The sequence below is a fragment of the Fonsecaea multimorphosa genome (assembly GCF_000836435.1).
Source record: "Fonsecaea multimorphosa CBS 102226 unplaced genomic scaffold supercont1.3, whole genome shotgun sequence".
Classification (NCBI taxonomy): Eukaryota; Fungi; Ascomycota; class Eurotiomycetes; order Chaetothyriales; family Herpotrichiellaceae; genus Fonsecaea; species Fonsecaea multimorphosa.
Window position 1 is genome coordinate 884,710 of NW_015971637.1, and position 25,314 is coordinate 910,023.

The following is a 25,314-nucleotide window of genomic DNA, read 5'->3' on the forward strand; positions in this document are numbered from 1 at the left end:
AAAGGAAGTTACGGAAAGAGCGAGAAGAAGTCGGATGGGGGTGACATATGAAGGATGGGGAAGAGGATGAGGGAATGAGGGAATGAGGGAATCGGGTCATTCAGCATGATGCATGACAGCATTTTTGTCGGGACAGCCACTAGTCCGCTTTGGGAATATTGCTGAACACCTCTATTTTCCCCAGATTTCACTCGCGATCCATATCACTCTTCACCTGGCTGCATCTTGCTTGCGCATTCAGAACAACCGAAGACAACCAACACAGAGACAGCGTCGACTTTACACGCTTGATTGCTTTTTATCATGGTTCTATCATTTTAACCAACAGTCGCCTATAATTGCCCACCGTCCCCTGTCTTGTCCTGTCCTGTCCTCGTCCCCTGGCTCTACGCCCAACATGAGCTCGCCTGCAAACCCTCCTGGTCCTCTCACACCCCCTGCAGAACCCTCTTCACAGGCGCCTCAAACCACGCAAGCCTCCCAAGCAACAGCACAGCCGCAAGTTGAAGCACTCCTATCACAACCCTTGACCTCACTATCAGACGATGGAAGTTCGAATAGACCGCGAGATCATCGACTGATCCATCTGCTACTCGTGTCTCACGGTATCGCAGCATACCAGCAGCGTGTTCCCCTCCAACTCATGGACTTCGCCTACCGTTACACCAGTTCCGTGTTGAGCGACGCCTTACATATTCAAAATGAAGCCTACGACCAAGCTGACGGAGGTGGTCAGACTAAAGGCCGGGGAGCGAAGCAAAACCAGAACAAAGGCGAAGAAGGCGACATAAGCCTCGCTGCTCTGCGCATGTCAATAGGCTCGAGAATGGGATACCAGTTCCAAGGAAGCCTGCCGAAAGAATTTCTAAAGCAATTGGCGGACGAGAGGAATCGAATATCACTGCAGGCTCAAACGAGGGACAACGACAAGAGCGGGCCCATGATAGGAGGCGTCCGACTTCCACATGAAAAATACTGTCTAACTGGTGTGGGCTGGGGCCTGAAGGATGAATGGGACAGCGAAGGCGAGGAAAGTCTTGATCAGGCCGAGGAAGAAGAGCGACCTGAACCAGATGATCTTATGCAGATGGACGAAAGAGAAGGGGACGAGGACGAAGAGGGTTTGGGCACAATGGAGGATGTGTTTGGTCCGGACGATGGAGGGGGTGAAAAGGAAGCGGACGCAGACGGGGATGTGGATTTGTCGTAGGGCGACTTGGACTTTTGGGAAGATCCTGTTCTTAGCATTATCAACGGTGTAGTATGGCCTACGAAACGGTATTCTGGACTAATGTGATACCCTTGGTTGGTGAGGCTATAGTCGGTGGTGGGCTGGAAAAATCGAATTCTGTACCTGTGTGTGTGTATGTGTTTGTAAGACTCGTACCTCCCCTGAAGCCGGGCATGATCCTCCATACCCAAAAAGACGGGACTGATACCAATGAAACATAATACATCTTGACAGCCAAATTACCCATGATCTTTTCTCTTGATATTGGTGGTGAACCTATCATGGTTGTTTGCCATCTCTTTTGCCAAAGTGCCAAGGCTAAATCTAGCCCCCAGGGTTTGCGGGCTTTGAGTCCTACTGTGGCTCTCGCTGTGACTTTCGCCGACTTCTCCGCTCGTCCACTCACTTCACAAACCTAATACATGGCTTTCCGTGATTCATAGGACAAACTCTTGCCCATACATGTCGAGCGCATGCCTGCCATCCCGACCTTGTGGATGGACTCTTCTCGATGGCATCAAGAGCCATTAGACTGGGCTGCTCACGCCTACCAACTGCTTGCCCCTCAGATTAACGTCAAAGGTCGCATGGCTCTACTTTTGCTGCTCGCCGTCATCTGGGCTTTCTCATGGTAACTCCTCCCAATGCCTTTTGTCGCACTCGTCGCTGACTCTCTAGGCTCCTATGGCGCGCGTATCAGGTGCTTACGACTCCCAACGAGATTTTGGTAGAGAAACTCGGCCTTGACATCCCCCCCGCTCCGCTCCTTATCCTCGAAGAAATCTCCTCGACCGAGGTTTATGTGACTTGGAAACATGCGGAACCCTCTTCCTCCATTCAAGAGCACTACGTGGAGCTCAATGGTGTCATCGTTGGGACCACCAGGAAGAGCGAGATGGGCGCAGTCATATCTGGTCTTCGTCCTGGGACCAAATATGCCATCCGCGTCTTCTGCGTCAGTACTGGCACCTTTCAGACTCCTAGCGCTCCGTTCCACGTGCGCACTCCTCATCTTCCAGAGGGGAAGGAAGCTCCCGAATCGGTTCCTACGGTCAGAGGAGTCTCGGTGCGAACTGCGTCAATCTCCACCCCTTTGGCTGCGCCCTCGATGGCCCGAGATCTGAGCGGAGGACAGCCCATGGGAAGGAGGGGGACAACTGGCCGTAGACCTTCCCCGGGTGGTCATGGCACCGATGCACAGGGGCAAGACGCGGGATCAAGAGCCGAGGAGGAAGAAATGGACGATGATCTCGCGGAATTGTCTCAACGGTTCCAAAAAGTTCAACAAGACATTGAGGCTGTTGAGGCTCAGATACAAGAGGAAGACAGGGAGTTCGAGGTCGCTTTGAAAGAGCTGGAAGCGCGCCGCGATGAATTGAAACAGAGTCTCAAAGAGCGGGATGAAGCAAGCAATGACCTGCGCAAGCAAGTCCACAAGGCAGAGACGCTCAGTCGCACCGCTCATAACGAAAAGACCAAGAAAGAACGGTTATTGCAGCAGAAGGAAATCCAGCGGAGGAAGAGGAAGGATGACATTTCCAGGTATAATGAAGCTACGGCTGCCATGAAGGAGGAAATTGCTGGTATTGAGAAGCAGAAAGCTGCGATTGAGCGTCGAACGCAGTCTGAACTCCGAGAAATACGCAGGAAAATCGAAGAGGAACAGAAAGAAGTCGCCATGCTGGAGGAGGACAACAAGGAGAAAGCGCTGCAGATCAAAGCTTTGGAAGAGGAACGCAAACTGCAGAACGCTGACGAGGAGACGGATGAAACGAGAGAAGCTGATCGTCTTGATCGGGAGCGTGATATGAGATGGCGCGCGAGATACGAAGGCCTGCAGCAAACATACACTCGGCTGTGGAACGACCTTCAATTAGCCAATCAGCAAGTCAACTACACCAGAGAGCAGATCAATCAGCTCGAGGCAAGGCGAGCGAATTCGATGGCATTCGCGCCCATTGCACCGCTGGATATGGACGCCGTTCGTCGAGGAGTGAGACCTATGCGACGAGCGCGGCCAACGGGCTCCCTGGGAAGCAGTATCTCTTCGCCACGAGGCCCATTTGCTGGACCTGAGCCTTTCCCGTCGGCTTTGGCACAGTACGCCTCTGCTACCACTTCTTCCCCTACGGCAACTGTCCCTAGCTATTTCAATCCGCAGAACGGGATGACACTGGCAATGCCTGTGGAGATGACGGCCTCGACCCACGACGATCCTGACACCATATCTTCCATCCCGATGAGCCCTCGGGCAGACTCACTCTTACCAGCCGATCTACTTGGCGACGAGTCAGCCGATGACCTTCCCGAAGCAGAGATTCCGCAACAAAGAGACAAATCTGAGACGGGAACGACGCCTTTCCCCTCGATAGGTTCGCCCATACTGCATGCCGATAGCGGCCGGACCGAAACGCCTAGTGTTGGTTCCTCGTCCGGCAGGTCGTTCTCGAGCCCCATGCAGACCTCTGCACCTGCCGAAGGCGATGAGAAGTCGTCAAATTCCGGCAAGAAGTCAGATGACCCGCCTGAAGAAGATGAGGTGGTTCAGCAACCAAAAAAGCCCAAGTACACGTCTATGTCATCCATGTTCGGCCTCAACCGTCAGCGAGGAAAGACTCTTGCCGATCAACCACCATCTCTTGGATCTCTCAAGCCAAGTCAGAGTCAGTCCTTTCCCAGGAACGTAGAAGATTTTGACCCGCGACTAGAAACCAAAAGACGACTAAGCTATGGCGGAAATTGGGCATTCCCAGGATCGACTCTCTTAAACAGCAACGGCACCCAGGAAGAAAAAGAGCCATCGGTTTCCCGCTTTGCGGCGACTAGGCGCGCCTTTGGATTAGGAGGGTTTGGAAAGTCGGCTGCAGCTTCAGCGAACTACGACCCATTTGCCATGAGGTCAGCATCCTTCGATCCAGGACTTAGAGGGGAGACCTCCTCTCCGAGGCCGTCATCAACTTACTCTTTTGACAAAATGCCACGGCCGTCGATGGAAAGCCAGTTTAGGGCCTGGAACGACAAGTCGGCGCTGCGGAACAGTCCTTTGGCTCCAGACTGGGGTTCACTCCATTCATTCTCCCGTTCCCATTCACGGCGCCCTTCGATTGTATACGGATCGACGAGCAATCTCTCCCTGCCGCATGGGGACGAGGAAGTTGTCGAGCCAGATCGAAAACCAACACGTCCTCTACAAGCACCCATTGGCACACGACCAGCGTCTTCACAACAGTCGTCGACTCCGAAACTGAACCCGGCTGCTCCGTCATTCACGACACTGTTCAGCAGGCGGAGTGAGAAGTCCAAGGACAAGGACAAAAACAAGGCGAAAGAGTCGAAGGAGAAGGTGAATGACATGGAAACTGCCTCGCCCCCAGAGTCTCGCAAGTCAAAGGACACCAACTCCATCGCAGCGACCGTTTCCACCCTCGAATCTGATACGCTCGACCGAACACAGTCGGGGACCAGCGCCCAGTTGTCTGTTGAGAATACTCCAGCCAAGCCAACTTTTATCTCCAAAATCACGCGCAAGGCTAGCAGCAATAAATTTGGGAGCTGGAAGGACAAGGGCGGGTTATTCTCTAGAAAGGAAGCATCTGCTCCGACGGGAGAGAATGAAGAGGAACAGGGGTCCACCGAACACCTTGGGAGGAGTTTGGAAAGCACGTCGACGACGCCGAGCGCGGAAGATAAGAAGACGAGCAGAACGAGCCTGAGCAACTGGAATTTTATGCGCAAGAACAAAAAAGGACTGAAGGAGGACCTGACAGCCAGCGAGATCAGCGAGAGCAGCGAGAGGACAAGTGAGGCTGGGGAGGTCGGGGAGGAGAGAGAAGAGGACGAATAGTTTGAGAGAGGGCCATTGCATGGGTTATAGCAGAAGTTGGTCAAGCCAGCTCGTTCAGACAGTTAGTGACTCATTTTGCACGAGATCGTCTTTTAAACACGTCTCACTCACTCCACCATTTATTATGGATCGTACTTCTTCCTGCTTTGGGTTTCGTAAATTCTCCCTCCAAAATCCATTCTTGTATTGTAACCTTGACCAAGCCGGACGATGTTGGACTTTTGCTGAACCTGTGGCGCGTGTCATGTGTATTCGGCGATGGCCAATTCCAAGTGTGTCCCTGTCCCCCCAACTTGCCTATCCCTGATCGATGCACGTGTGGTTGCTTTGCTTGCTTGCCTGCTTGACTTGCTACGGAGATGTTTGTCTGCTGATACTGCCGTTCGTGCGCGACACCCCTGCAGGTATGAATATGTGCGCAGCTTCGAGCGCGACGAGGTGCTGTTGCCCAACACGTGGATCGTGGTGAGAGTCGACGGGCGGGGGTTTCATAAGTACGTTTTGTGCGCGTCTTGGCTTTTTTCCCTCTCGCGATGTTTCCGTTGTTTTGAGGGCCCTTTTATTTTTATTTTTTTGTCGGGATATGGGGCCAGGAGAAGAAGGAAAAAACAAAAAGAAGAGATGAAATGTCAAAGACTGGGAGGACGGGGGGAAGACTAGTAGGCTGGGGTGGTTCTATATCGCAACACGTCCTCCATCCTATTTGGTTTCGTTCTGTTCTTCTTTCATTCCTTTTTTTTTTCTCCGCGCGACCGAGGATATCAGTCTAATGAAAATTGTCTGTAGATTGTCGACGCACTACTCCTTCCGCAAACCCAACGACATCCGCGCGCTGCGCGTCATGAACTGCGCGGCGACGCACGTCGTCACGTCCATCCCGGACGTCGTGGTCGCGTACGGCTGCTCGGACGAGTTCAGCTTCGTGTTCCACCGCAGCACGGCCCTGTTCGAGCGCAGGCGGGACAAGCTCGTCTCGACTGTCGTCAGCGCGTTCACGGCTGCGTATGTGTTGGCGTGGGATCGGGTTTTTAGAAGTGATGATGGACATGATGGGGATGGGCGGGAGGGTGGCGGTGATGATGATGAAGGTCAGGGAGAGAAGAACGAGGGAAGGGAGCAGGAGGATGCTGCTCCGAAGCTGAGCTTGACCATGCTGCCGACCTTTGATGGCAGGGCCGTCTGCTACCCTTCCTGGGCCAATTTGCGCGACTACCTCAGCTGGAGGCAGGTGGACTGTAAGTACCTACGAGACCAACTTCCCCCCTTCCCGCCTTTTCACGTATCTGTCCCAGTTTCCGGGTGACTGGTTCCCCGGTCTGGAATTTTATCCTCCAATGATCTACAAGTATGCACCGAAAGGGTCGAGGGACTGAGTACGCATATATATATGCAGGCCATATCAACAACCTCTACAACACGACGTTCTGGGCGCTGGTGCAGAGAGGCGGTATGACACACACGGCCGCCGAGGAGTTTCTGAAAGGCACCGTGGCCAGCGACAAGAACGAGATCCTGTGGTCGCGCTTCGGCATCAACTACAACAACGAGCCGGAAATGTTCAGGAAGGGGAGTGTCGTGTTTAGGGAGTATATGTTGGAAGGAGGCTGGGGGAAGGGGAAGGGAGGGCAGCAAAAGCAGGAGAGCGAGGACGCGGTGGGAAACCGAGAAATCGAGGAGCAGCAAGGGCAGGACGATCACGAAGATGAAGACGAAGACGAAGACGAAGCACCTGCAATTACACGGCCCGTCGTGTCCAAGACACAAGTGGACAAAATGCGCAAGGCAAGGAGGAAAGCAAAAGTCGTCACGAAACATGTCGATATCATCCGTGATGACTTTTGGTCTCAGCGGCCATGGCTGCGTAGTGGGAAGCCTGGAAAACCGGTAGATGAAGAGAAGACGGGACTGTGAGATGCATAAAAGAGCTTTCTGGTTTCGTTGTCAAACGCTCGAGCTAACCCGGTCTGACACTTTCGTTCCTGCATGATGGTGCTTAGGAGGTGGATTCCGGAATATCCACATTGCATCTGTGTAACCTCACGATTTAGCCCGCGCCGAGATTTTGCACGTCGCCTTCCTATCCCAACCGATTTCCCCTGCAGACAGTCCTCCTGCCGACCGTTCTCCTGCAGACCGTTCCCATCAGACCGCATCCAGGGTGACTCACTGGACCCGGACCCTGGAGCGCCACTGCAATGGCCCGAGAAACAGTCGCAACGTAAGGGTGGATCGCAGCGCCCTCTGCGCTTGCTAAGAGACCGATATCCTCGGGGGCGCCTCACTTCGTAACTTTCTCTGTGCTGCAGTTCTGACAACGACTGTGCTGACATTTGGGACAGGCGCTTGTCTTGATTGAGATAGGATTGTGACCGCACCGATGCTATCAAAGCTCCGCCGTTAGATAGTAACCAAGATGCTGCGGGATGTTTCGGGAACACACGCAGGTCCACACAAAGACCGTCACTTTCTTCTTTCCTTTCGAGGGAGGGCATCTAGGACTGGGATTAGCAAGCCGCAGCTAATGCATGTAGACACATCTGGTTGTCACACACGATGGAATCTTGCTGTCAAAGGAAAAGGGAGTACAACGGGAAGGCCGGTAATGGAAGCAGGATCGGGGAGCTTTCCGACCAAGAATAAAGCTTCCAATCCTCAAGTCAATGGGGTATGGAGCTCCTCTGCGGTTCCGAGATCACAAATTCGAGGCTTGTCGTCTCACGAGGCGGTGTAGTGCAGAGGGTTGTTGACAGGTGATTTCGTCGTCGTTGTCGCTTATGCCGAGGAACAGCTTCCTTCCGGTGCTAATTGGCACGCCATTCTGGACTGCGAAAGCCGGTGGTATTTCGAGCACTTCATCAGACCGTAACGGACCGAAAACGACTGCGCATTGCCTTAAATAGAGCTGAGAAAATCGAGATAGCCCCCACCCTGAGTGACTTAGCTCTTTCAGCTCTGTCCGTCCAGAGTAAAAGTTGTACAAGCGATTCGATAGACAACGTCGTAAAGCGAACTTCGGCTGGAGAGATTTTCAAATTCGAGCCGAATACTTCCAAGGGCTCGATGCCAACTTCCCGGGAGTGGATTCCACCGGAGATGCCCCGGTCATCGGTATTTTCCCACCGTTCAGGTAACAGAAGCCACTGAAGTTCATCGTTGCTGTCGATGTCCACTGTGCTGTGTCGTCCGCTGGTATCTCCATGTGCTCCGTTATTTTTGCGGCTGGGAGAGGTGCGTAGAAGCTCAAATTGGTATTCCTTGCATGGTTGCGGACACTATTGCATGAACGAGGGAAGGAAGGAGAAGGGTGGTGTCTCGCAAACGAAGAAAATTGCCCACGTACAATCTCGGTGTAAAATACTCAGAAGACCAATCAGCGTGTTCGTCGAAGAACAGAGTCCCCTGACCATGGCGAAATCCTGGTGTTTGGGGCTTTTGGCCCAAGGGATTCACCATCGCACAACTCGCAACGTCACTGGGGCAAGGATGAGCTCGCGGGGAAAAGGGCTCTCAGCATACAGAAGGTGGCCTTTTCGGTCCAAAATCCAGATTGGGAGATGAATTGAAGCTTGTTGTTGATTCTCTGCTGAGATTGTGAACTGCGATAATTCGATCGCATATTTGTCGAAACAACAGTAAAAGAGGTGGCAGGGTGGCTGAAAAAGCCGTTACACGTACCATGAGCTCGCAAGAATGCGACCTGACCTACCCAAGCCATATCGACCAACAAACAGAGAAATACAAAGAATTTCGGGGTATGTATCGCTCTGTAATCTTGTGTACATGGGAAAGCGCTTGGATGGTGATCTGATAGTAGCGGAAAAGCTGCTGAATGCTAATGCACTGCTGAGGCTCACCGCTTCACGACGTACGTTCCCATTGTATGCGGAGGAGGTCTGTGTAGTCCGAGATCGGGAGAGGTGGCGTCTGTTGTAGACCGATCATAGGATGCAGGCAATCTGATGTATGACCTCCGGGTTGCAGCAGGTTGGACATTGGACGTTGGACACAGTGGAGGGCGGAAACGCCCCTTATATGCCCCTCCCATTCTTGACGCCAAGCGGCCCTCGAGGGGTATGAGAGACAGGGATGAAGCCGAAGTGTATCCAGGCTTACGAGAAAGGGCGGGTAGCAGCTTCCATCGGTGGCCATATCGGCAGATACAGAGGGAGGCGATCGCCTCGATAATAGGTTGTTTTATCATGAAGTCTGTCCAGCTGGTTGCTAGCTGCATGGTCAATGCAAATACCAGCATGACAATTCTTACCTAGTCCAACGGACGATATCTGTACGACCGCAATGGCTAGACTCTCATGGAGTAGGGAGATTGACGTAGGCTCGTCGTGAAGGTCAGCCGCGAGATGGCATACTATGGTGAATGCCGATCAGCTGGCTCTGTCTTCAAGCAGATTTGGTCATTAGATGCTTCTTTCCAAGATCAATTTGGTCGCTGCGACGTGCGCGCTCCTCCAGAGCAAGATGGACGCAGTGGGCAGACATGTTGGAAGCGTATTCCTCCCAACCTCAAACTTGTAAGATGGTATGACGGCCGAGTAGCGGTGTTGGCAAGGATACGTGAAAGGGTTTGACGAGGACTTGTCTTCTGTTTTTCAATGACATACAACGTCCACACTCCTTTCTTACCATTGTAGGTGCTGGGCAAAGCAAGAGTCCTTGGAAGAGACGAGGTCTTGGCCGCTCCACCTGTGTAGGCATAGAAATCAAAACTTATACAGGCTGCCCCGGCAGAGATGCGAGGAGAACAGGTAACTGCGTCCTCGGGAATGCGAGCTAGCACCTAGCCGGCACTGAAACCCACTGGAGGATAGAGGTATGTTCAGTGTTGAGTGTGGTCGTCGTTCTGATCAGGTCTTGTAGTTTGCTCGTGCATGGGTGGGGAAGAAGCCAAAGAGCGGTGCGATGAAGACGAAAGGACCTGCAACCAGTAAGATCAAACGATGCACCCAATCGGATGAGTGGAATAGGGGATATCTATAAAGATGAACAACTGTGTTGAACTAAGCAGAGAACAGAGCCTCATGGAGAAGGGAGTCATTCACGTAGGAAGTCGGCCGCTGTGGTCGGCGCCATGCATCAGGCTTCTCTATTGCAGTGCTGGAACAGAAGGTACGTATGATGTCCGCTCTTGCTAGTGTATATCCTGAGAAAAGCCTGCGGAGATTACTGGAATAAGTCATAAGTCACATTCAGGTTCTTCACGCGGGACGGGTCGTCCTGGATACCAGGCAACCCATCGGAATGGTGCGGCTATTCGCGGCTGGAGCAGAAGAACCTGGCTCATGGAGACTTGGACGCCAATGCTGCAAACAATCCTGCAAGTTGACCAGCGTGGTTCGCACCTCAGATGGTCATGTTCTGGGCAGAGATATCATGGGCGACTGCTCGATAAATACTACTTGGTGTGGAAGGAACGCGCCCACCCGCCTTTTAAGCCGCAACAGAGGAGAACGATGTCGGCCAAGTGCGGAAGTCACGGCGGAAGCAATCCCTCTCGCAGACTCTCTGTTACCTCAAGAGTCACTTGCTTCAGAGGCCACTCAATGGCCAATCATCTGTGGAAGCTGCATTGGTGCCCAAGCCGAGCAACTATTGAGGAAACTAGGAACAGGGGTGTACAAGGCTTCAGTATATTTTTGTCAGACTGAGTAAGTGACGGCTGGAATCTCCCAAGAAATAGCGGGAAATTTCAAATGACGGTAACTAAGCTGGATTTCAGTCTCAGGGCTAGTCAGCCTTGCTACCAATGTACCTGGGTATCCTTGCGTATGGTCATTCCAGTCCGTGAACCGTAGACTATGACGTACAATGGTTGACAGTGTTCCTCGGGGCCAGGAACGATGCTGCATCCTACACTGTAGTGTGAAGCCTCCGGATGAGCGTTGTCTCTCGGATGAATTGCAGTGGATATATATCACCGAACGTCCGTCGTTATTTCATCCTTATACGGAGCGGAATGGCGACTGCGGTCCCACAAGGACCACGATACCACGCACTCAGTCACAAAGACCTCGCTCGACCCCGCACATCGTCATGGCAGTTTGGTGGGGTGTCTCTCGAGCTTGTGCTCTTCGAGAATGGTCGTTATCCGGGAATCTCGGTCTTAGGATAGATCAACTATGATATCCCCGACAGCCTTGTTTGCTGGTGGGGACGGCAACTGATACTGCATTGTATTCTGTGTCGAAGTGCAACATATGGCAGTATATGTATTGCGAACCCTCCAGCTCAATGAGAAGATGGAAATGTCTTTCAATGATATAGGTAGTGGAGTGCTCCTTTGCAGTTAACCAGGTTTTGCCTGTTCAACATCCAAGTTACATTTCACAAGACATAAAGGGTCATCGGATAGTGTCGAACTTGAAGGCCAACATGCCAGTCACTCAAGAGCACAATGGTTTGGAAGTTGTTCCGTGCTGGGTCAATGGGAAACCTATCCCACTCGACGCCAATCGCCTGATCGAGGTCCACTCTTCCGCCCAGGGCAAGCTAGTCCACTACGCCCAGGCAGCCTCCATTGACAATGCCACAGCTGCGGTCGAGGCGGCCGCGGAATCATTCAAGACGTTCAAGCGAGTGCCGCACCAAGAACGCCGGGCCTTACTCTTGAAGGTTGCAGATATCCTCGAAAGCCGTGTGGACGAGCTTGCGCGCTACCAGATCGAAGAGACATCCTGCCCAGAGGCCTGGGCAAAGTTCAACGTCATTCTCGCCGCCAGGGCCATCAGAGAAATAGCCGCGAATATCACCATCGCATGTACGGGCGAGATGCCTCCACCTGAGACTGCAGAAACTTTCTGCCTCGTCTACAAGCAAGCCATAGGCCCTGTTCTGAGCATCGCCCCCTGGAACGGTAGCATCATTCTGTCTGCGAGGGCGCTCGCGGCTCCCCTTGCCGCTGGTTGCACCGTCGTCTTCAAAGCATCAGAGCTAAGCCCACGAGTTCACCACGGCGTAGTCGAAGCATTTCTGGCCGCCGGCCTCCCAGACGGCTGTATCAACCAAATCCAGGCCAACCGTGAGGACGCCAGCCGCATCACCGAGACCATCATTGCACACCCGGCCATACGCAAGGTCGAGTTCATTGGCAGCGCAGCTGTAGGACGAATTATTGGCCAGCTGGCGTCGAAATACCTCAAGCCGGTCTTGATGGAACTTGGCGGGAAGGCTCCCGCTATCGTTCTCAAGGATGCCGATCTGGAAAACGCCGCGGCCCTTTGCGCTCAAGGCGCAACTATGCATCACGGACAAATCTGTATGTCGACCGAACGAATCATTGTTGTTCAAGGTGTGGCAGACGAGTTCATCGGTCATCTGCGCGATGCGGTTGCACGCTTCCAAGGCAACGCCGGGTTTGCTGTGACGAAGGCAATGGCGCAAAAGGCCCACAAACTGCTGTCGGACGCCACAGACCAGGGAGCGACGTATTTGATCGGTGACAACAAGTGGCGAGGTGACAGTGGCGCTGCGCTCGAGCCCACGATCCTCACCGATGTTAAGCCTGGAAATCCCATCTATGATCTCGAAACCTTTGGCCCGTCAGCAACAGTCTTTATTGCCGCAGATGAAGACGACGCAATCAGAATAGCGAACGACAGTTCATATGGCCTCACGGGAGCCATCCACACGCGTGATGTCCTGAAAGGTCTTCGCTTAGCCAAAGAGTTGGAGGTCGGGCTGGTTACCCTGAACAACATGACGCTCTATGACGAGGCGTCGGTGCCTCTAGGCGGGACGAAAGGTAGTGGCTGGGGCAGAAACAACAGCAGGTTTGCAGTGGAGGAATTTCTGATCTCAAAGACGGTGGCGGTTGCAGCAAATGCTGGGAGTCCAGCTTTTGGAGCAAGGTAAGGGACTCTGGATTTGTCTCTTTGTCCAAGTCGGGTTGGCAGGTGGCTAGATATCCAGGGCGTGACTCATTGTGGCCTCAAGATCCATCAATACAATGAGATGCGGTTCCCTAGTCCAAAATCTGCTTCTGAATGAACTCTTTCTCGGCGACTTATGAGGATGTTTCCGTTTCCGTTGACCACATCAAGCTGCACTTGCTCGTGCACGACATTGGATGCGACTTCGAGGATGACGTCTCCCTGGTCGGATCCAGTTTCGAGCATGACGTCTCCCAATCTGGACCTGACCTCGAGGCGCCACTGTGCATTATCATTATGCAACCGTATTTCCATTGCATGCGTGGACTGCCTAGGGCTGCTGCGGACACCGCCCGGGCGTCGTGCAGATGTCTCGACCAAGCTCTCTCGTCTTAATGTTGTGGGCAGAAGACCCGAGTATATTTCCATTAAAGTCTGCTTTTCCTCTAAGATTTGAGGTGAAGCGTGTGTTACAAGCGCTTCTCGGACAGCATTCAGAAGCCCTTTTCTTGTTAGCCTGTCCAGGAGCATTTGGTCTGCATAGCATGTGGCACGAGAACTTACGAAGCATTTTCGATCCAATTTTCCAATACTTCGCGTAATGGGCGAGGATTAGCCCAGTCATCTCCAGGGCACGAGTGATGCACTCGCACTGCTGGATATCCATACTGGCCAGTGAAATGACGGAGCAGCACAGAATAGGATGACTCAATGGTATGTATTCTGACGGCCATACTTGGCCAACATCGACAAGATAAGATGCGATCCGCTTTGCGAAGTGCAATGTATCTTGAGTTGAGTCTGGACACTCGGCATCGTTCCACTCATTTGGAGGCCGTCTCGAGTCCCGCAGTAGAGATTCGCACCTGCATCATGTAAGTTCGATGCTGCAGACTCATGCCGCGGAGCTTACACTATAATGATCAAGTGCGTAGAGACGACCCAATTAGCCTCTTCATAATTCTGATTGCTGATGAATAGCGATCGTAATTGGAATTCTGCCGGTAGAGAGAGCTTAAAATTGCAAAGGGCTGTCTTGAGGCCGGATCTCGTGCTGGTAAGGGACCCAGGAAGTTGATGGCTGGAAAAAAATATGTACGACTTGAGGTAATTCGCCAGGAGGAACCAGGCTCGGGACGATTGATTGGAGGATCCTTGCAAGCTCGTCCACACACGCTCAGGGTGGTTGTTGATGAAAGCCGACCTCGTCGGAACACCACAGAACCAGGCTCGGTCTGGAGCAGGGAGAAGCACTTTTATCTGTTTTGCAATGTCATAAGGCTGACGCGAAAGGGTGGCACAATAGATATCGAGTTCCCACATTGACCACCACAGCCTCCGAAGCTCCTCTTTTCTGACCCAGGAAACCACACTCGCTTCAAAACGTGCATTGTTGAGGGTGCCGTCCTCGTTCATGAGCTCTCTATCGATTTCATCCAGTGATAGAGAGGAGACGTGGCTGACACAATGTTTGTTCAAGATAGAGCCCAGCCGTGTCTGTCCTGCAGTCAAACAATAAGCTGCAAGCACAACACAGCCTTGCAGGTACTCTATGCTAGGGTCCTGAAGTGTCTTGCGGATCGAATTCCAAATCATTTTAGCATGCCTAGCATACTTCTCGCCTCGGTCAACTGGAGGGACTTCCTCGAGATGAGATTTTGAGAATCTTGCCCCCAAGGCGAAAATCCCATATAACAGAAGGGCTTCGTCATCGGGGAGTATCGACCGATTTACCAATACGGCAGTTTCACCTGTGCGCCGTATATACCTTGCAGCAAATTTGGGCCGGTGGAGTATTGACAACCAGCTTTGAACATTGTCAAAGAAGAGCTCGACCCTTCAAATGTAAGATGAAACCCGACGAATAATCGAAGCAAACTTACAGTTGAGCACCTAAACCAGGATCAAGGTCCCAGCCACCGTTTTCAGGGCTGCCAGAAGGATTCTGAACGCTTGTGTTTGTCTTGGGAGAAGGCAATGCTCTTCCCTCGATCACGCTGTCCGAGGCAACTTCATGTAGCGTGTGAGAGGTGGGTTGCGTAGGGTTCCGCTCCAGGCGATCTTGACGGGACGAAGGATGCCTCTGGGTTTCAACATGCAGTGTGTTTGTCTCCTCCAACGATCGTCGACCTGAAGCATTAAGCAAACGCACAATCCAAACTTTGCGAAAGGGCCATGCACGCACCTATTGAATGATATTCGGTTGGTGCATGGGTGGTTTCGAGGTCAAAGCACTGAAGTCGTCGGGCAACAAGAACGTCAGGCTGCATTGACATGGCAGAAACGCAACAGCTCACCGTCTGAATGGCGCATTCTTGACGCCGGGTCCAGAGCTTTCCCTGTGCTTACCACCCTTCTGGAACTAGTCGGAGGCTTCGACGGCTTCTGTCGGATAGGAAAGGAGCATTGCGCGCCTACTCTTTGACAGAGTCCACATGCTGGTCGTTTCATGTCACCTTGTGGTCCGGAAGTCAACTTTGGGCCCAAGGACTTGGTTGAGACTGTTGATACAACTTACATTTCGTCTTTTTCCTGTGGTAGTAGTCAGTGGATGAATCAAGACAGCCATATAGACATCAGCCCACCTGTTGCAGCGCCGACATGCGCGGTTCACAGTCGGAAGCCATTCAGAGGCATGCGGGACAGAAGCCCCGTCGTTTTGGACCATTGTTTCTTTTCGCTGTAATAACAGCGATCGTTATATAAAGAGGATTTGACTTCGAGTTTGATGCGGCTGTCGCATGGATTAGCAGCTGCTGTCGGAAAATACGAGACGAAGGCACGAGCTGTAGAGTACTTCGTAGAGAAGGTGCAATTAGGAGGTGGCTTGGGCGCAAGCTAGATGCATGCCATGCCGAATTCGTGGGACGTTTAACGTCGTGGCTTGGGTTATTGTGGATGCAGGGGCTAGTGAGGCATACTATGTATGCCCGGTACCATTGCGTTTGGTACTTACTCTGCTTACCACCACAAGCCGACTCCTCGCCTTTCAATAATAATACGCTGCGGGCAGAATGAGAAGGAGGCTACCATGTGCCATACTGAGATTTGCGGGACGTATACTCCGTAGATGCACCCCAATCAGGGGTGATATGCACAGGTGGGTGACAGGCACTGCTCCCGTCTCGTAGTACGTTTGTCACCGATGAGGCGTTTTCGTCTTCCTGTGGGACTGCCCAGAATTTTGTTTCTGGGACACAAATACCGTATCCACTATCTACCGTGAGGTCAGATTGTGAGTGGGAATGGTGACAGTGAATCTCAGCCTCGCAGGAGGCACGTTCATGAATACCTTGTACGGGGTATATCTCAACCCAAGGGAGTAAAACGCCTGAGAATGGATGAAGTAGCCCCGTCTCACGGTCCCACGACTCCACGAGGAGGGATCCCGGCACAGACCAAAGTGCTTTAGCGGCTAATAATATCAATTTAGGCGTGATTAGAGATGGCAACCAGGGAGTTGGCTGGCATGATGCAGGCACTCGGGGCAGCACCAACCAACGGGCAGAAATTACATGACAACAGTTACAAGATTCGTCCCTGGTCGGGTTGCGCGTTCTCTCGCAAAGATGATGCTGGCGTCGACGAGTACTCGCAGTCTCGCCCACTCATCAGACTTGTTCCTTCAAGGGGCCGCGACTCTCCTTTCCATGCAAACACTGCAAATTCCTCGGGCGTATGCAGGCTCGCCAGGTACAAGCCTCGAATCACCAGAGTGAGAAACCTTTCACATACTGTATTAATTCCTCCTGGGCAATCCTTTGCCATATCTGGGCAATCTGGGCAATCTGGGCAACCTGGGGCGGTCAAGCCACCAATATCCAGCAATCATAGGCTCCCTCACACAGGGAAATGCGGATATTGGGCGCCTAAGGGCCTCAAACCACCTTAGCTCTTCAGTCTTGCCCCACAAGCCTCGGGTGCCTCTAACCAGTTGGCCTACTGGCCATCCTGAGCTGGAGAGTTGGAAGCTGGGGAGGCTTTGCCCTCGGGTATTGGGGCCCCCTCTTTCAACTCAAGCGAATAGCCGACTTCCTATGCAATCCCTCCTGACTCTTCAATATCAAGTCAGAAAATCCGCCATCTGATGGACCTATGTGCCTCTCTGTCCTACTGAGTAAGAAAGTCCGCTGTCATGAAGATGGAAGCGTCCACGCCCAAAGCGAGCAAGTCTCGGAGGCGAGACACGGACGACAGCCGGGCGGAGAGAAAGAGGATCCAGGATCGCTTGGCCCAACGGGCTACGCGGGAAAGGACCAAGAACCGTATCGCCTATCTCGAGCAACGTCTCAGTAGCCTCGAGGCTGGCGACAAGGACGGCGAGATCACCAACCTGACGCGTATTATCGACAGTCTGCGCAACGACAACAATCGCCTTCGGAATGCATTGGTTAAGATGCGCACCGTCATTGATCAGGCCGTGCTGGCGGCTGACTCCTCTAGCGAGGCTCAATCAACCACCAGGCCTTGTGGATGCAGCATGCAGTCCTCCTGCACCTGTGCTCAGACACCATTCCCAGCGGCAACCCCTACGACAGCATTTCAAGATCCAAATGCTGCCTTTCGTCATACTTCAGTCTCTTCGACCGACACTTCCGAGGTGACCGAGGTGATCAACGGCCACAGCCTAGGCCTCAACGTGGATGTGGCACAGCCTGAGCCAATGGGCTCCGTGACGGGCCTCGAGGACTTTTTTGACTTCAACCCGAACTCGCTGCTGGAGATGTTCGAAATGGGTAGTACCACAGGCTTCAGTGCTTGGCAGCCACAGACACCCTCTCCGTTCGACTATCGCTTTCCCTCGTCTGATGCAGTGGTAAAAGTGGCCCCGGACGTGGACAAATGGCATGTGTCCAACGGGGCCTTCATCAGTTGCTTAGACAGCGTCAAGAAACAGACGGCATCGACCGCCACCCTTGACATGCATGTGCCGTTCAAGGCGGCGATTTGGGGTTGGGACAACGTCGGACCGGAAGCTCAGCACCCGGTATGGAATGCACTGCGGCAGGTTGATCAGAGGGTTTTTGGCACATGGACGTCCAAAGCGCAAAGAATCGCCTTGATGTATGTCTGCCAGACACTGATCCAATACCGAGAAAATCCCACCAAAGAGAACCTGGAGCGGGTGCCAGTCTTTCTGCGGCCGAGGTATGCTTTCCCCAAGGACAAGGACCAAAGAGGGCTTTGCTAACGCTGCCGAGACCGTCACAAGAAAATGTCCAACATCCGGCAGTCATAGATTTTCTCGTATGGTAGGTTCTTGTCCCAGTTACCCCATCATGTTCAAAAAGGACAGCGCTGAGAAGTCTGTGGCAAAAACCAGGCCGGGACTTCGCGATCGACTCGTCTTCGAGCACAAGAAATACACCTCAACAGGCGACTTCTCGGCCGCCTTTGTCGAGAACTTCAACTTCTACTGGCCCTACTCGGACCGCGACATATTCGCGTACAACCCGGTCCAGAACCGGTACGAAGTATCCAAGATCTTCCTCGAGTACGCGTACAACTTCAAGAATTGGACCATGAAGCCGAGCTTCTTCAAGAAGTTTCCCGAGATGCAGCACGACATCGCCGCCTTTGAGGGGACCATGGACTTCCCGAAGGCGAGCTGGTCAGTATGAGAGAAAGATGTGCACCCTGATATTGTCGGGGTTCGCTCTTCTATCTCACTTTGACGTCCGAGGATGCGTCCATAATACCCCCTCGTGATCTGGTCCACGTCATCGGCATTGGGATTCACGACTTGTTTCCGTGACCGTCCCTCTGAGTCTCTGGTTGGTTGCAAGCGACTATCAATTGGAAGACCAAGGACACGTGGAAGTCGCGCCGCACGAACTACCCGCGATACCCTTCCCCTGAAAAAGGCGCAAGGCTCAATGCGGAGCTGGCAGCATGGTGATTCATCTACAACTAAAGGTTGTATGTAGGCAGACACACGCGGATCAATTGTCTCGAGCCGGGCGAGTAATATCCGTCCCTCCCTTGACTACTCTAAATCCCCCGGAGAGCTTAACGAGTGATGAGTACCTCATTCCGTCACATCGTATGGAGTCCTCAGAGTCTGCAATCGCAATCAGCACGCCAGAGAGGATGGCAGAACGATGGAGCCCTGAAATCGTGGGCTCCGAAGGTCGAGAAAGGTTGGGTGGATGGGTGGGCGAGACCAGATGACCCACGTCCTAGAAACAACCCGACCGGAAAGAGATGGGACGTCAGGGCTGCCTTCCTGCGAAAGGAAACGCGCACATTGCAGACAAGCTCGAGAATTACAAGCCAAATAAGCTGCCTTTCGTTTTGGCGAGTCTGAAAAAGAAAAGTGATGCATCAAGAACATGGCTTCATCTCCATACATAATTGAGATCCGTTTCTGTCTCTATCTCTGTCTAGTATGTATTCTCGTTGATCGTGAAGCCTCTAGAATGGCATCCGGGAGTCAGCAAACCGCATCAGGGGGAAAAAACACTCCTGCGTAAAGGAGAAAAAGAAATACCAGACCAAGATCAGAAGCTGGGTCTATACATACCCGTCAATGACCAGATTATGGCCCACGACCAGACTCATGCGCGGCGTGCTCAGGAGCACCACGACGTCGCCGATCTCGTCAAATGTGGCCTTACGACCCTGTCGCGCCTCGTACTCCCCCCACGATTTGGCCGCAAGCTCGCCGTTGCCTTGCTTCATGAAGGGGTCGAGGAGTTTGGTCAGGAGGAAGCCCGGCGAGACTGCGTTGATGCGAATGTCGTGCCGGCGGGCTTCGAGAGCGGCCTGTGATTGAACAAGAAGCGTTAACTGGTGCTGCTAATGATAGTGCTGACGGTGACAGTGGTGGTGATCATGGGGATAGCCGGGAAGAGAGTGAGGCCCTGGAGCTGCGAGCACCGAGGTACTTAGTTATGTACTTACAGCTTTTGTGATTCCCATTACAGCATGTTTTGACGCCGAATAACCCGTTGTACCAGCCCCGGCTTGGATAGAATTGACAGAGGCACAATTGACAATCGAGCCGCGTTGACGGGGCCGGCCTTCCTCGCTGTAGAACGCCTCAGCCTTGGCTCAAGCGGGATTGTTCTAGGAGAGAAGGGCAAACCTCCTTCCTCTTACACTTCAACCGAATCCTGCTTCATCATCTGCTTCAACTCATACTTGTTGCAAAGCCAGACCCCGACGGTGTTGACTTCAATCACTCGTCTCCATTGGTCCGTGTCAGTATCCCAAGTCTCAGTCAGGGGCCCGATAATGCCTGCGAAGTTGCTGGGTGGCTCTCTCAGTTGTGCTCTTTCAACTCAAATTCCACTATTGGGTTGGTAGGGTAAAGGGGGAATGTGTACTGACGCTGCATAGTCAATGCGTCCGAACTCTTTGACTGCTTCGTTGACTGCTCGCTCGACATCCTCCTCCTTGGTCACATCGGCGCGGATGCATAGCACCTATGACGTGAGTTAGGGCGATCAAAATCGATCTGGAATCGTCTTTGTCCTGTTTGGGAGCATGGTCGTTTCGCCTTTGTGGTAGACCCTACCTTAGCACCGTATTTCTCAACTGCCTTCTTGCCCTCCTCAAATGTCGCCTCGTCCTGGATGTCAACCAAGCACACGCCTTTGGCACCCTCCTTTGCAAACGATACACCAATGGCGTTTCCCAACCCACGCGCACCACCAGTGACAAATGCAATGCCAGGAGCAACGGGTCCTGAGCGAAAGGCCATTTTTGCCGAGGCTCAGACACGGAGCGGATATCGTGAAAGAATTGGCTGTCTTGCAGATCGTAACACCTCTCGAAGATGCAGAGGCTTTCGGAATATATGTCGTTGATGAACGGTGGTTGCACCAATTTCGTGAACGGGCTAGCGGCTCGTATCTCATTCAGCGTCCCTACCGGCACCAGACTCACCAGTCAATGGCTACGCACCACAACAGCACTGAGCACACCTTCGACGGCTCTTGTACCTAGGCTCGCCAGATTGGGCAGAGCCTTAAGGCTTCCCAGTCCTTGTCGACTCCCCGCTTTCTCCACACAGTCGAGAACGTCCCGCTTGCCTTTCCCCACAGATTGCTGCTCTATGCTTGCTAGCAGGAACTGGTTGGACCTCGGATGGTGCCCCAGCTGTCATAGGAAGTCATCCTCAGTCGCTGTCCCGCGGTTTCCACGTATCGGCCTCTCCAGCATTTGATTGAACAGCACGGCACACCGGCAAACTCACCCCAATGGCGTGAATCGGCAACCTGTCAGAAAATGCTGAATCACAACAACTTCTGAGCGATGCCGAGAAAGTCAAGCTGAAAGGTAGAGGGAGGTAGTGAATTCCTTGAAGGAGCATTTACCGAAGCCCATATAGAAGGGTGAGCGCGGGTTGCCGTTGAACCAATTTGAAGTGTAATCCTTCCTGTAGTCGTCGTGGCCCCTCGATCCCTCGATCCCACTTTCCTTTCTGTCCAACATGGTGAGCGAACTCGGTTACAAGGTGGAGCCGCAATGGCATTCGAAACCAAATTACATCCGGGTGATTTGTGTTGGTGCCGGTGCTGCAGGCCTCCTGGTGGGGTACAAGATGAAGAAAGATTTCAAGAATTACGAATTCATCTGCTATGAGAAGTTCGTGTCATCTTTCATCGTCCATTGGGAACGCCAGCTGACAGTTTCAAAGGAACTCCGGGATTGGTGGAACTTGGTTTGAGAATCGGTATCCAGGCTGCGCTTGTGATGTTCCCGCACATGCGTATACATATTCTTTTGAGCCGAACCCAGAGTGGTCGAGTTTCTACGCCTATGCCCCGGAGATCAAGCAGTATTTCGAGAAATTTGCGGACAAGTACGATCTGCACCCATCCATAAAGCTCAATTCGAGGGTCCTATCGGCAACTTGGGTGGAGGACAAAGGCATCTGTTGGTCCACACGAAGCGAGAATTGTGCCCCAGAAATTGACATTGGGTAGACGAGGTTCAGGTTGACGCTGAGGGTCGTACGATCGACGATTGGTGCCATGTCATCATCAACGGCACCGGTTTTCTCAATGACTGGAAGTGTGAGTCGGGGTTACTCCCCAATACCCGTGAGATATTGACCACTCGACAGGGCCGAAGATCGAAGGACTGCATGATTTCGGCGGAAAGCTTCTTCATAGCGCAAATTGGGACACATGTAGGCTTTCCATTTGCTCCCGACTCCTTTGATGACTGACGAGGTTGCCAGCCGTTGACTACACGGACAAGACGGTTGCGGTAATTGGGACGGGATCGTCCGCCATTCAAATTGTGCCCCAGGTTCAGAAGAAAGCGAAGCACCTTACCACCTTCATGAGATCTGTGACATGGATTTCTCCACCTGTCGGAGGTCAGGTTCTTGAGGAGGACAAGAGCCATTCATCAGACTCGAGTCAGACCCAGGCTCCTCAGGCACAATACTGGTACACAGAAGAGGACAAGAAGAAGTTTCGCGAGAATCCTCAAGCCTTGCTTGAATACCGACAGAAGCTCGAATCTAGTGTTAACAATCTATTCGATATGTTCATCGCCGGATCGGAGACATCCAACTGGGCCGAAAAGCTGATGCGAGAAGAAATGCACCGGCGGATCGGACCAGGACACGAGGAGCTTAAGGAGAAGTTGATTCCCAAATGGGCACCGGGGTGTATGTCGAGTTGCGACGCGTTTGAACGACTGTTGACAACTTGAATAGGCCGAAGAATAACTCCCGGTGACGGCTACCTCGAGGCTCTGGTTAAAGACAGTAAGTGTGCCAGACGTGCCGTCGACCTCGGCTAACGAAACTTCAGATGTCACGCCCATCCATAATGAGATCGTCAAGGTCGTGCCTGAAGGACTTATCGATGATGCTGGTCGTCTGCACAAAGTCGACATACTTGTTTGCGCGACGGGATTTAACCTCGCTTTTGCACCGCCATTCAAAGTCCTCGGAGTAAATGGTGTCAGCATGGCGGAGGAGTTCAATCCTGAACCACAAGTTTACCTTGCCCTGACAGTGCCCAAATTTCCAAATTATTTTGTTGTCAATGGTGTCCGAGGCAATTGGGCCGCCGGCACATCTCTTCCGTCGCATGAAGTCCAGGTCGAATACATCTTGCAATGCATGAAGAGGATGCAAGAGGAGAACATCCGAGCCCTCGAGGTTAAAATGGAGCCAGTGAAACAACTGTACGAGCATATTGATGAATGGCACAAAGGCTCTGTCTGGAACACCGAGTGCAAGAGGTAGGTTAGCAATCACCATTTGGTGTGACGCTTCAGCTAACGAGCCCAGTTGGTATAAAAACAACATCATTGGGGGTAAGCTGTGGATCTGGGGCGGTTCGGTAGGTGAAGGCGTCTCCGATGAGGACAAGGCTGACTTCAGTAGGCGCTCCATTACATGAAGACCATCAAGTTCGTCCGATGGGAGCATTATGATTTTCGATATAACAACAACAATATGTGGTCGTTCCTCGGCAATGGTCGCGTCGAGGCAGAAGTGATGAAAGATACTTCAAGATTAGCACCCTACATGAGGAACGAGGACGTACCTTGGACAATAGACTGACCAACCGCGTCGGGACATGTCCATATATGTGCAGGCTGAATGCCGGTAAAGCTGAAGATTTGTCATATAGAAAGACGAGGCTTAACGCACACTCCACTGAGTGTAATATCGGCAATCTCGATCCGGAATGACACTGTTTTTCAACCCTCGAAGTCAAAAGTGTCCTGCGGGGCCTACAGGCGTAGTAGTCTCACCAAACAACATTCGTCGTGACAAACTGGAAGGTTAGGAACGCCACCTGCTCAAGCAAGTGTGGGGAAGAATGCAACCCTGCACCTCGGTAGTTCCTGAATCAGTAGCATCTTCGTCAGGAATGAGATTCCGTTATTGCAGTGGTGCATATATCGGCTATTCAGAATGTACTCCGTACTATCTCACTATTTCCAAAAGGAAACCCGACTTTGGTTTTGCTTCGATCAATGACTAGCCTCGAAAGCTCCAGCGTACAACTGTCTTTGTAACATGAAAGCTGCAAGATATCACGGCCAGCGTGACTTGAGGGTTGAAGACGTGGATATTCCACAGATTGTGGACGGTCAAGTTCTGGTCCAAGTCGAATGGTGCGGGATATGTGGCTCTGATTTGCACGAATATCTGGTCGGTAAGTCGCAGTATCCGAAACTAATATTATTGTCTGAACGATTGCCAGGGCCAGCCGTCATCCCCAGGGAAGAGGCACCCCATCCACTGACAGGCGCAGTCTTGCCTATAACGATGGGCCATGAATTTTGCGGTAGGGTGAGCAAGGTTGGTCCAAATAGCGAATTACGAATCGGCCAGGCTGTCATGGTCGACCCGCGAGTTTTCTGTTCCAGCTGTCATTCCTGCAACATGGGCGATACGAATATTTGCAACAGCTGGGGCTTCTTGGGACTGCAGTCCAACGACGGGGGAGGCTATTCGGAATATGTCGCAGTCAAAGAGGACATGTGCCATGTCTTGCCTGATTCTGTATCCTTATCTGAAGCGGCCTTGATTGAGCCGTTGACAGTGGCCAGGCATGCAACAAAAAAGTCTGGATTCGACGACTATCAAGACAAAACGGTTCTCGTGCTTGGTGGTGGACCTGTTGGGCTAGCTTTAATCTTCGTGTTAAAAGCCTCCGGAGTCGGCAGACTCATCGTAAGCGAGCCAACGGCCAAGCGGCAAAAGCAGGCAGCTGAATTTGTCGACACGGTGTTGAATCCCAGGGAGGTCAATGTGCCAGAGAAATGCCGTGTGTTAACGGACGGCAGGGGAGTGGATATTGTATTCGACTGTGCAGGAATCATGCCGGGTCTGAAAGATGGCATGGATGCTCTTCGACGTGGCGGGACATACGTCAACGTCGCTGGTTGGGAAAGAGAGGTAAGATGCCCCCTTCTCATCGCAGACCTTCACATAGCTGATGAAGCTTTGCAGTGCATTGTGCCAATGGGATTTTTCATGTTGAAGGAGATCATCTTCAGGGCTTCAATGAGCTACACCGGAGAAGATTTCAAGCAGACTGTGGACGAATTCGTTGCAGGTAATAGATTACGCTCGGAATATCCAGAATTGTAACTGACTTGAAATAGGAAAATTCAAGGGGTTTGAGAAACTGGTTACCGCAAGAATAGCATTGGACGACGTCGTGGTTAAAGGGTTTGAGGAGCTTGTCAACAACAAGGACGATCACGTCAAGATCATGGTGACCCCGAGGAAGGAGCTGTTGGTGCAATAATCAAAGCGTGAAGGCCACGCAGGGATGCACACGCAGTTGAATACCTACTCGCTAGGTACCTAGTAAAATTGACGGCATGGAAAAGCCTCGAAAGACAGAACGATTGGCTCTATATATCAC

General features: G+C 52.3%; 9 protein-coding genes across 9 annotated transcripts; 7 read left to right on the plus strand and 2 right to left on the minus strand.

Moving 5' to 3' along the window:
- Positions 1 to 397: 397 nt before the first annotated feature.
- Positions 398 to 1,210, plus strand: Z520_02107 (uncharacterized protein; the record flags this gene model as incomplete). The annotated part of the gene is made up of 1 exon (XM_016772621.1): positions 398 to 1,210. The coding sequence occupies one exon, from the start codon at positions 398 to 400 to the stop codon at positions 1,208 to 1,210; it is 813 nt and encodes a 270-aa protein (XP_016636091.1).
- Positions 1,211 to 1,704: 494 nt separating this feature from the next.
- Z520_02108 (uncharacterized protein) lies at positions 1,705 to 5,075 on the plus strand (the record flags this gene model as incomplete). The annotated part of the gene is made up of 2 exons (XM_016772622.1): positions 1,705 to 1,862; positions 1,910 to 5,075. The coding sequence occupies 2 exons, from the start codon at positions 1,705 to 1,707 to the stop codon at positions 5,073 to 5,075; spliced, it is 3,324 nt and encodes a 1,107-aa protein (XP_016636092.1).
- An 841-nt stretch (positions 5,076 to 5,916) lies between these two features.
- Z520_02109 (uncharacterized protein) lies at positions 5,917 to 6,986 on the plus strand (the record flags this gene model as incomplete). Its single annotated transcript, XM_016772623.1, has 2 exons — positions 5,917 to 6,310; positions 6,469 to 6,986. 2 exons carry the CDS (start codon positions 5,917 to 5,919, stop codon positions 6,984 to 6,986), a joined length of 912 nt encoding a protein of 303 aa, XP_016636093.1.
- Positions 6,987 to 11,462: 4,476 nt separating this feature from the next.
- Z520_02110 (uncharacterized protein) lies at positions 11,463 to 12,941 on the plus strand (the record flags this gene model as incomplete). The annotated part of the gene is made up of 1 exon (XM_016772624.1): positions 11,463 to 12,941. The coding sequence occupies one exon, from the start codon at positions 11,463 to 11,465 to the stop codon at positions 12,939 to 12,941; it is 1,479 nt and encodes a 492-aa protein (XP_016636094.1).
- Positions 12,942 to 13,027: 86 nt separating this feature from the next.
- Positions 13,028 to 15,234, minus strand: Z520_02111 (uncharacterized protein; the record flags this gene model as incomplete). Its single annotated transcript, XM_016772625.1, has 5 exons — positions 13,028 to 13,461; positions 13,523 to 13,824; positions 13,872 to 14,795; positions 14,842 to 15,088; positions 15,144 to 15,234. The coding sequence occupies 5 exons, from the start codon at positions 15,232 to 15,234 to the stop codon at positions 13,028 to 13,030; spliced, it is 1,998 nt and encodes a 665-aa protein (XP_016636095.1).
- Positions 15,235 to 17,093: 1,859 nt separating this feature from the next.
- On the plus strand, positions 17,094 to 18,579 carry Z520_02112 (uncharacterized protein; the record flags this gene model as incomplete). Its single annotated transcript, XM_016772626.1, has 3 exons — positions 17,094 to 18,106; positions 18,160 to 18,210; positions 18,282 to 18,579. The coding sequence occupies 3 exons, from the start codon at positions 17,094 to 17,096 to the stop codon at positions 18,577 to 18,579; spliced, it is 1,362 nt and encodes a 453-aa protein (XP_016636096.1).
- Positions 18,580 to 19,471: 892 nt separating this feature from the next.
- On the minus strand, positions 19,472 to 20,663 carry Z520_02113 (uncharacterized protein; the record flags this gene model as incomplete). Its single annotated transcript, XM_016772627.1, has 5 exons — positions 19,472 to 19,723; positions 19,862 to 19,988; positions 20,060 to 20,209; positions 20,291 to 20,385; positions 20,478 to 20,663. The coding sequence occupies 5 exons, from the start codon at positions 20,661 to 20,663 to the stop codon at positions 19,472 to 19,474; spliced, it is 810 nt and encodes a 269-aa protein (XP_016636097.1).
- Positions 20,664 to 21,395: 732 nt separating this feature from the next.
- On the plus strand, positions 21,396 to 23,492 carry Z520_02114 (uncharacterized protein; the record flags this gene model as incomplete). The annotated part of the gene is made up of 9 exons (XM_016772628.1): positions 21,396 to 21,550; positions 21,603 to 21,841; positions 21,892 to 21,981; positions 22,032 to 22,097; positions 22,149 to 22,586; positions 22,635 to 22,685; positions 22,732 to 23,167; positions 23,217 to 23,268; positions 23,313 to 23,492. 9 exons carry the CDS (start codon positions 21,396 to 21,398, stop codon positions 23,490 to 23,492), a joined length of 1,707 nt encoding a protein of 568 aa, XP_016636098.1.
- A 462-nt stretch (positions 23,493 to 23,954) lies between these two features.
- On the plus strand, positions 23,955 to 25,194 carry Z520_02115 (uncharacterized protein; the record flags this gene model as incomplete). Its single annotated transcript, XM_016772629.1, has 4 exons — positions 23,955 to 24,093; positions 24,142 to 24,839; positions 24,894 to 24,999; positions 25,049 to 25,194. 4 exons carry the CDS (start codon positions 23,955 to 23,957, stop codon positions 25,192 to 25,194), a joined length of 1,089 nt encoding a protein of 362 aa, XP_016636099.1.
- Positions 25,195 to 25,314: the final 120 nt, after the last annotated feature.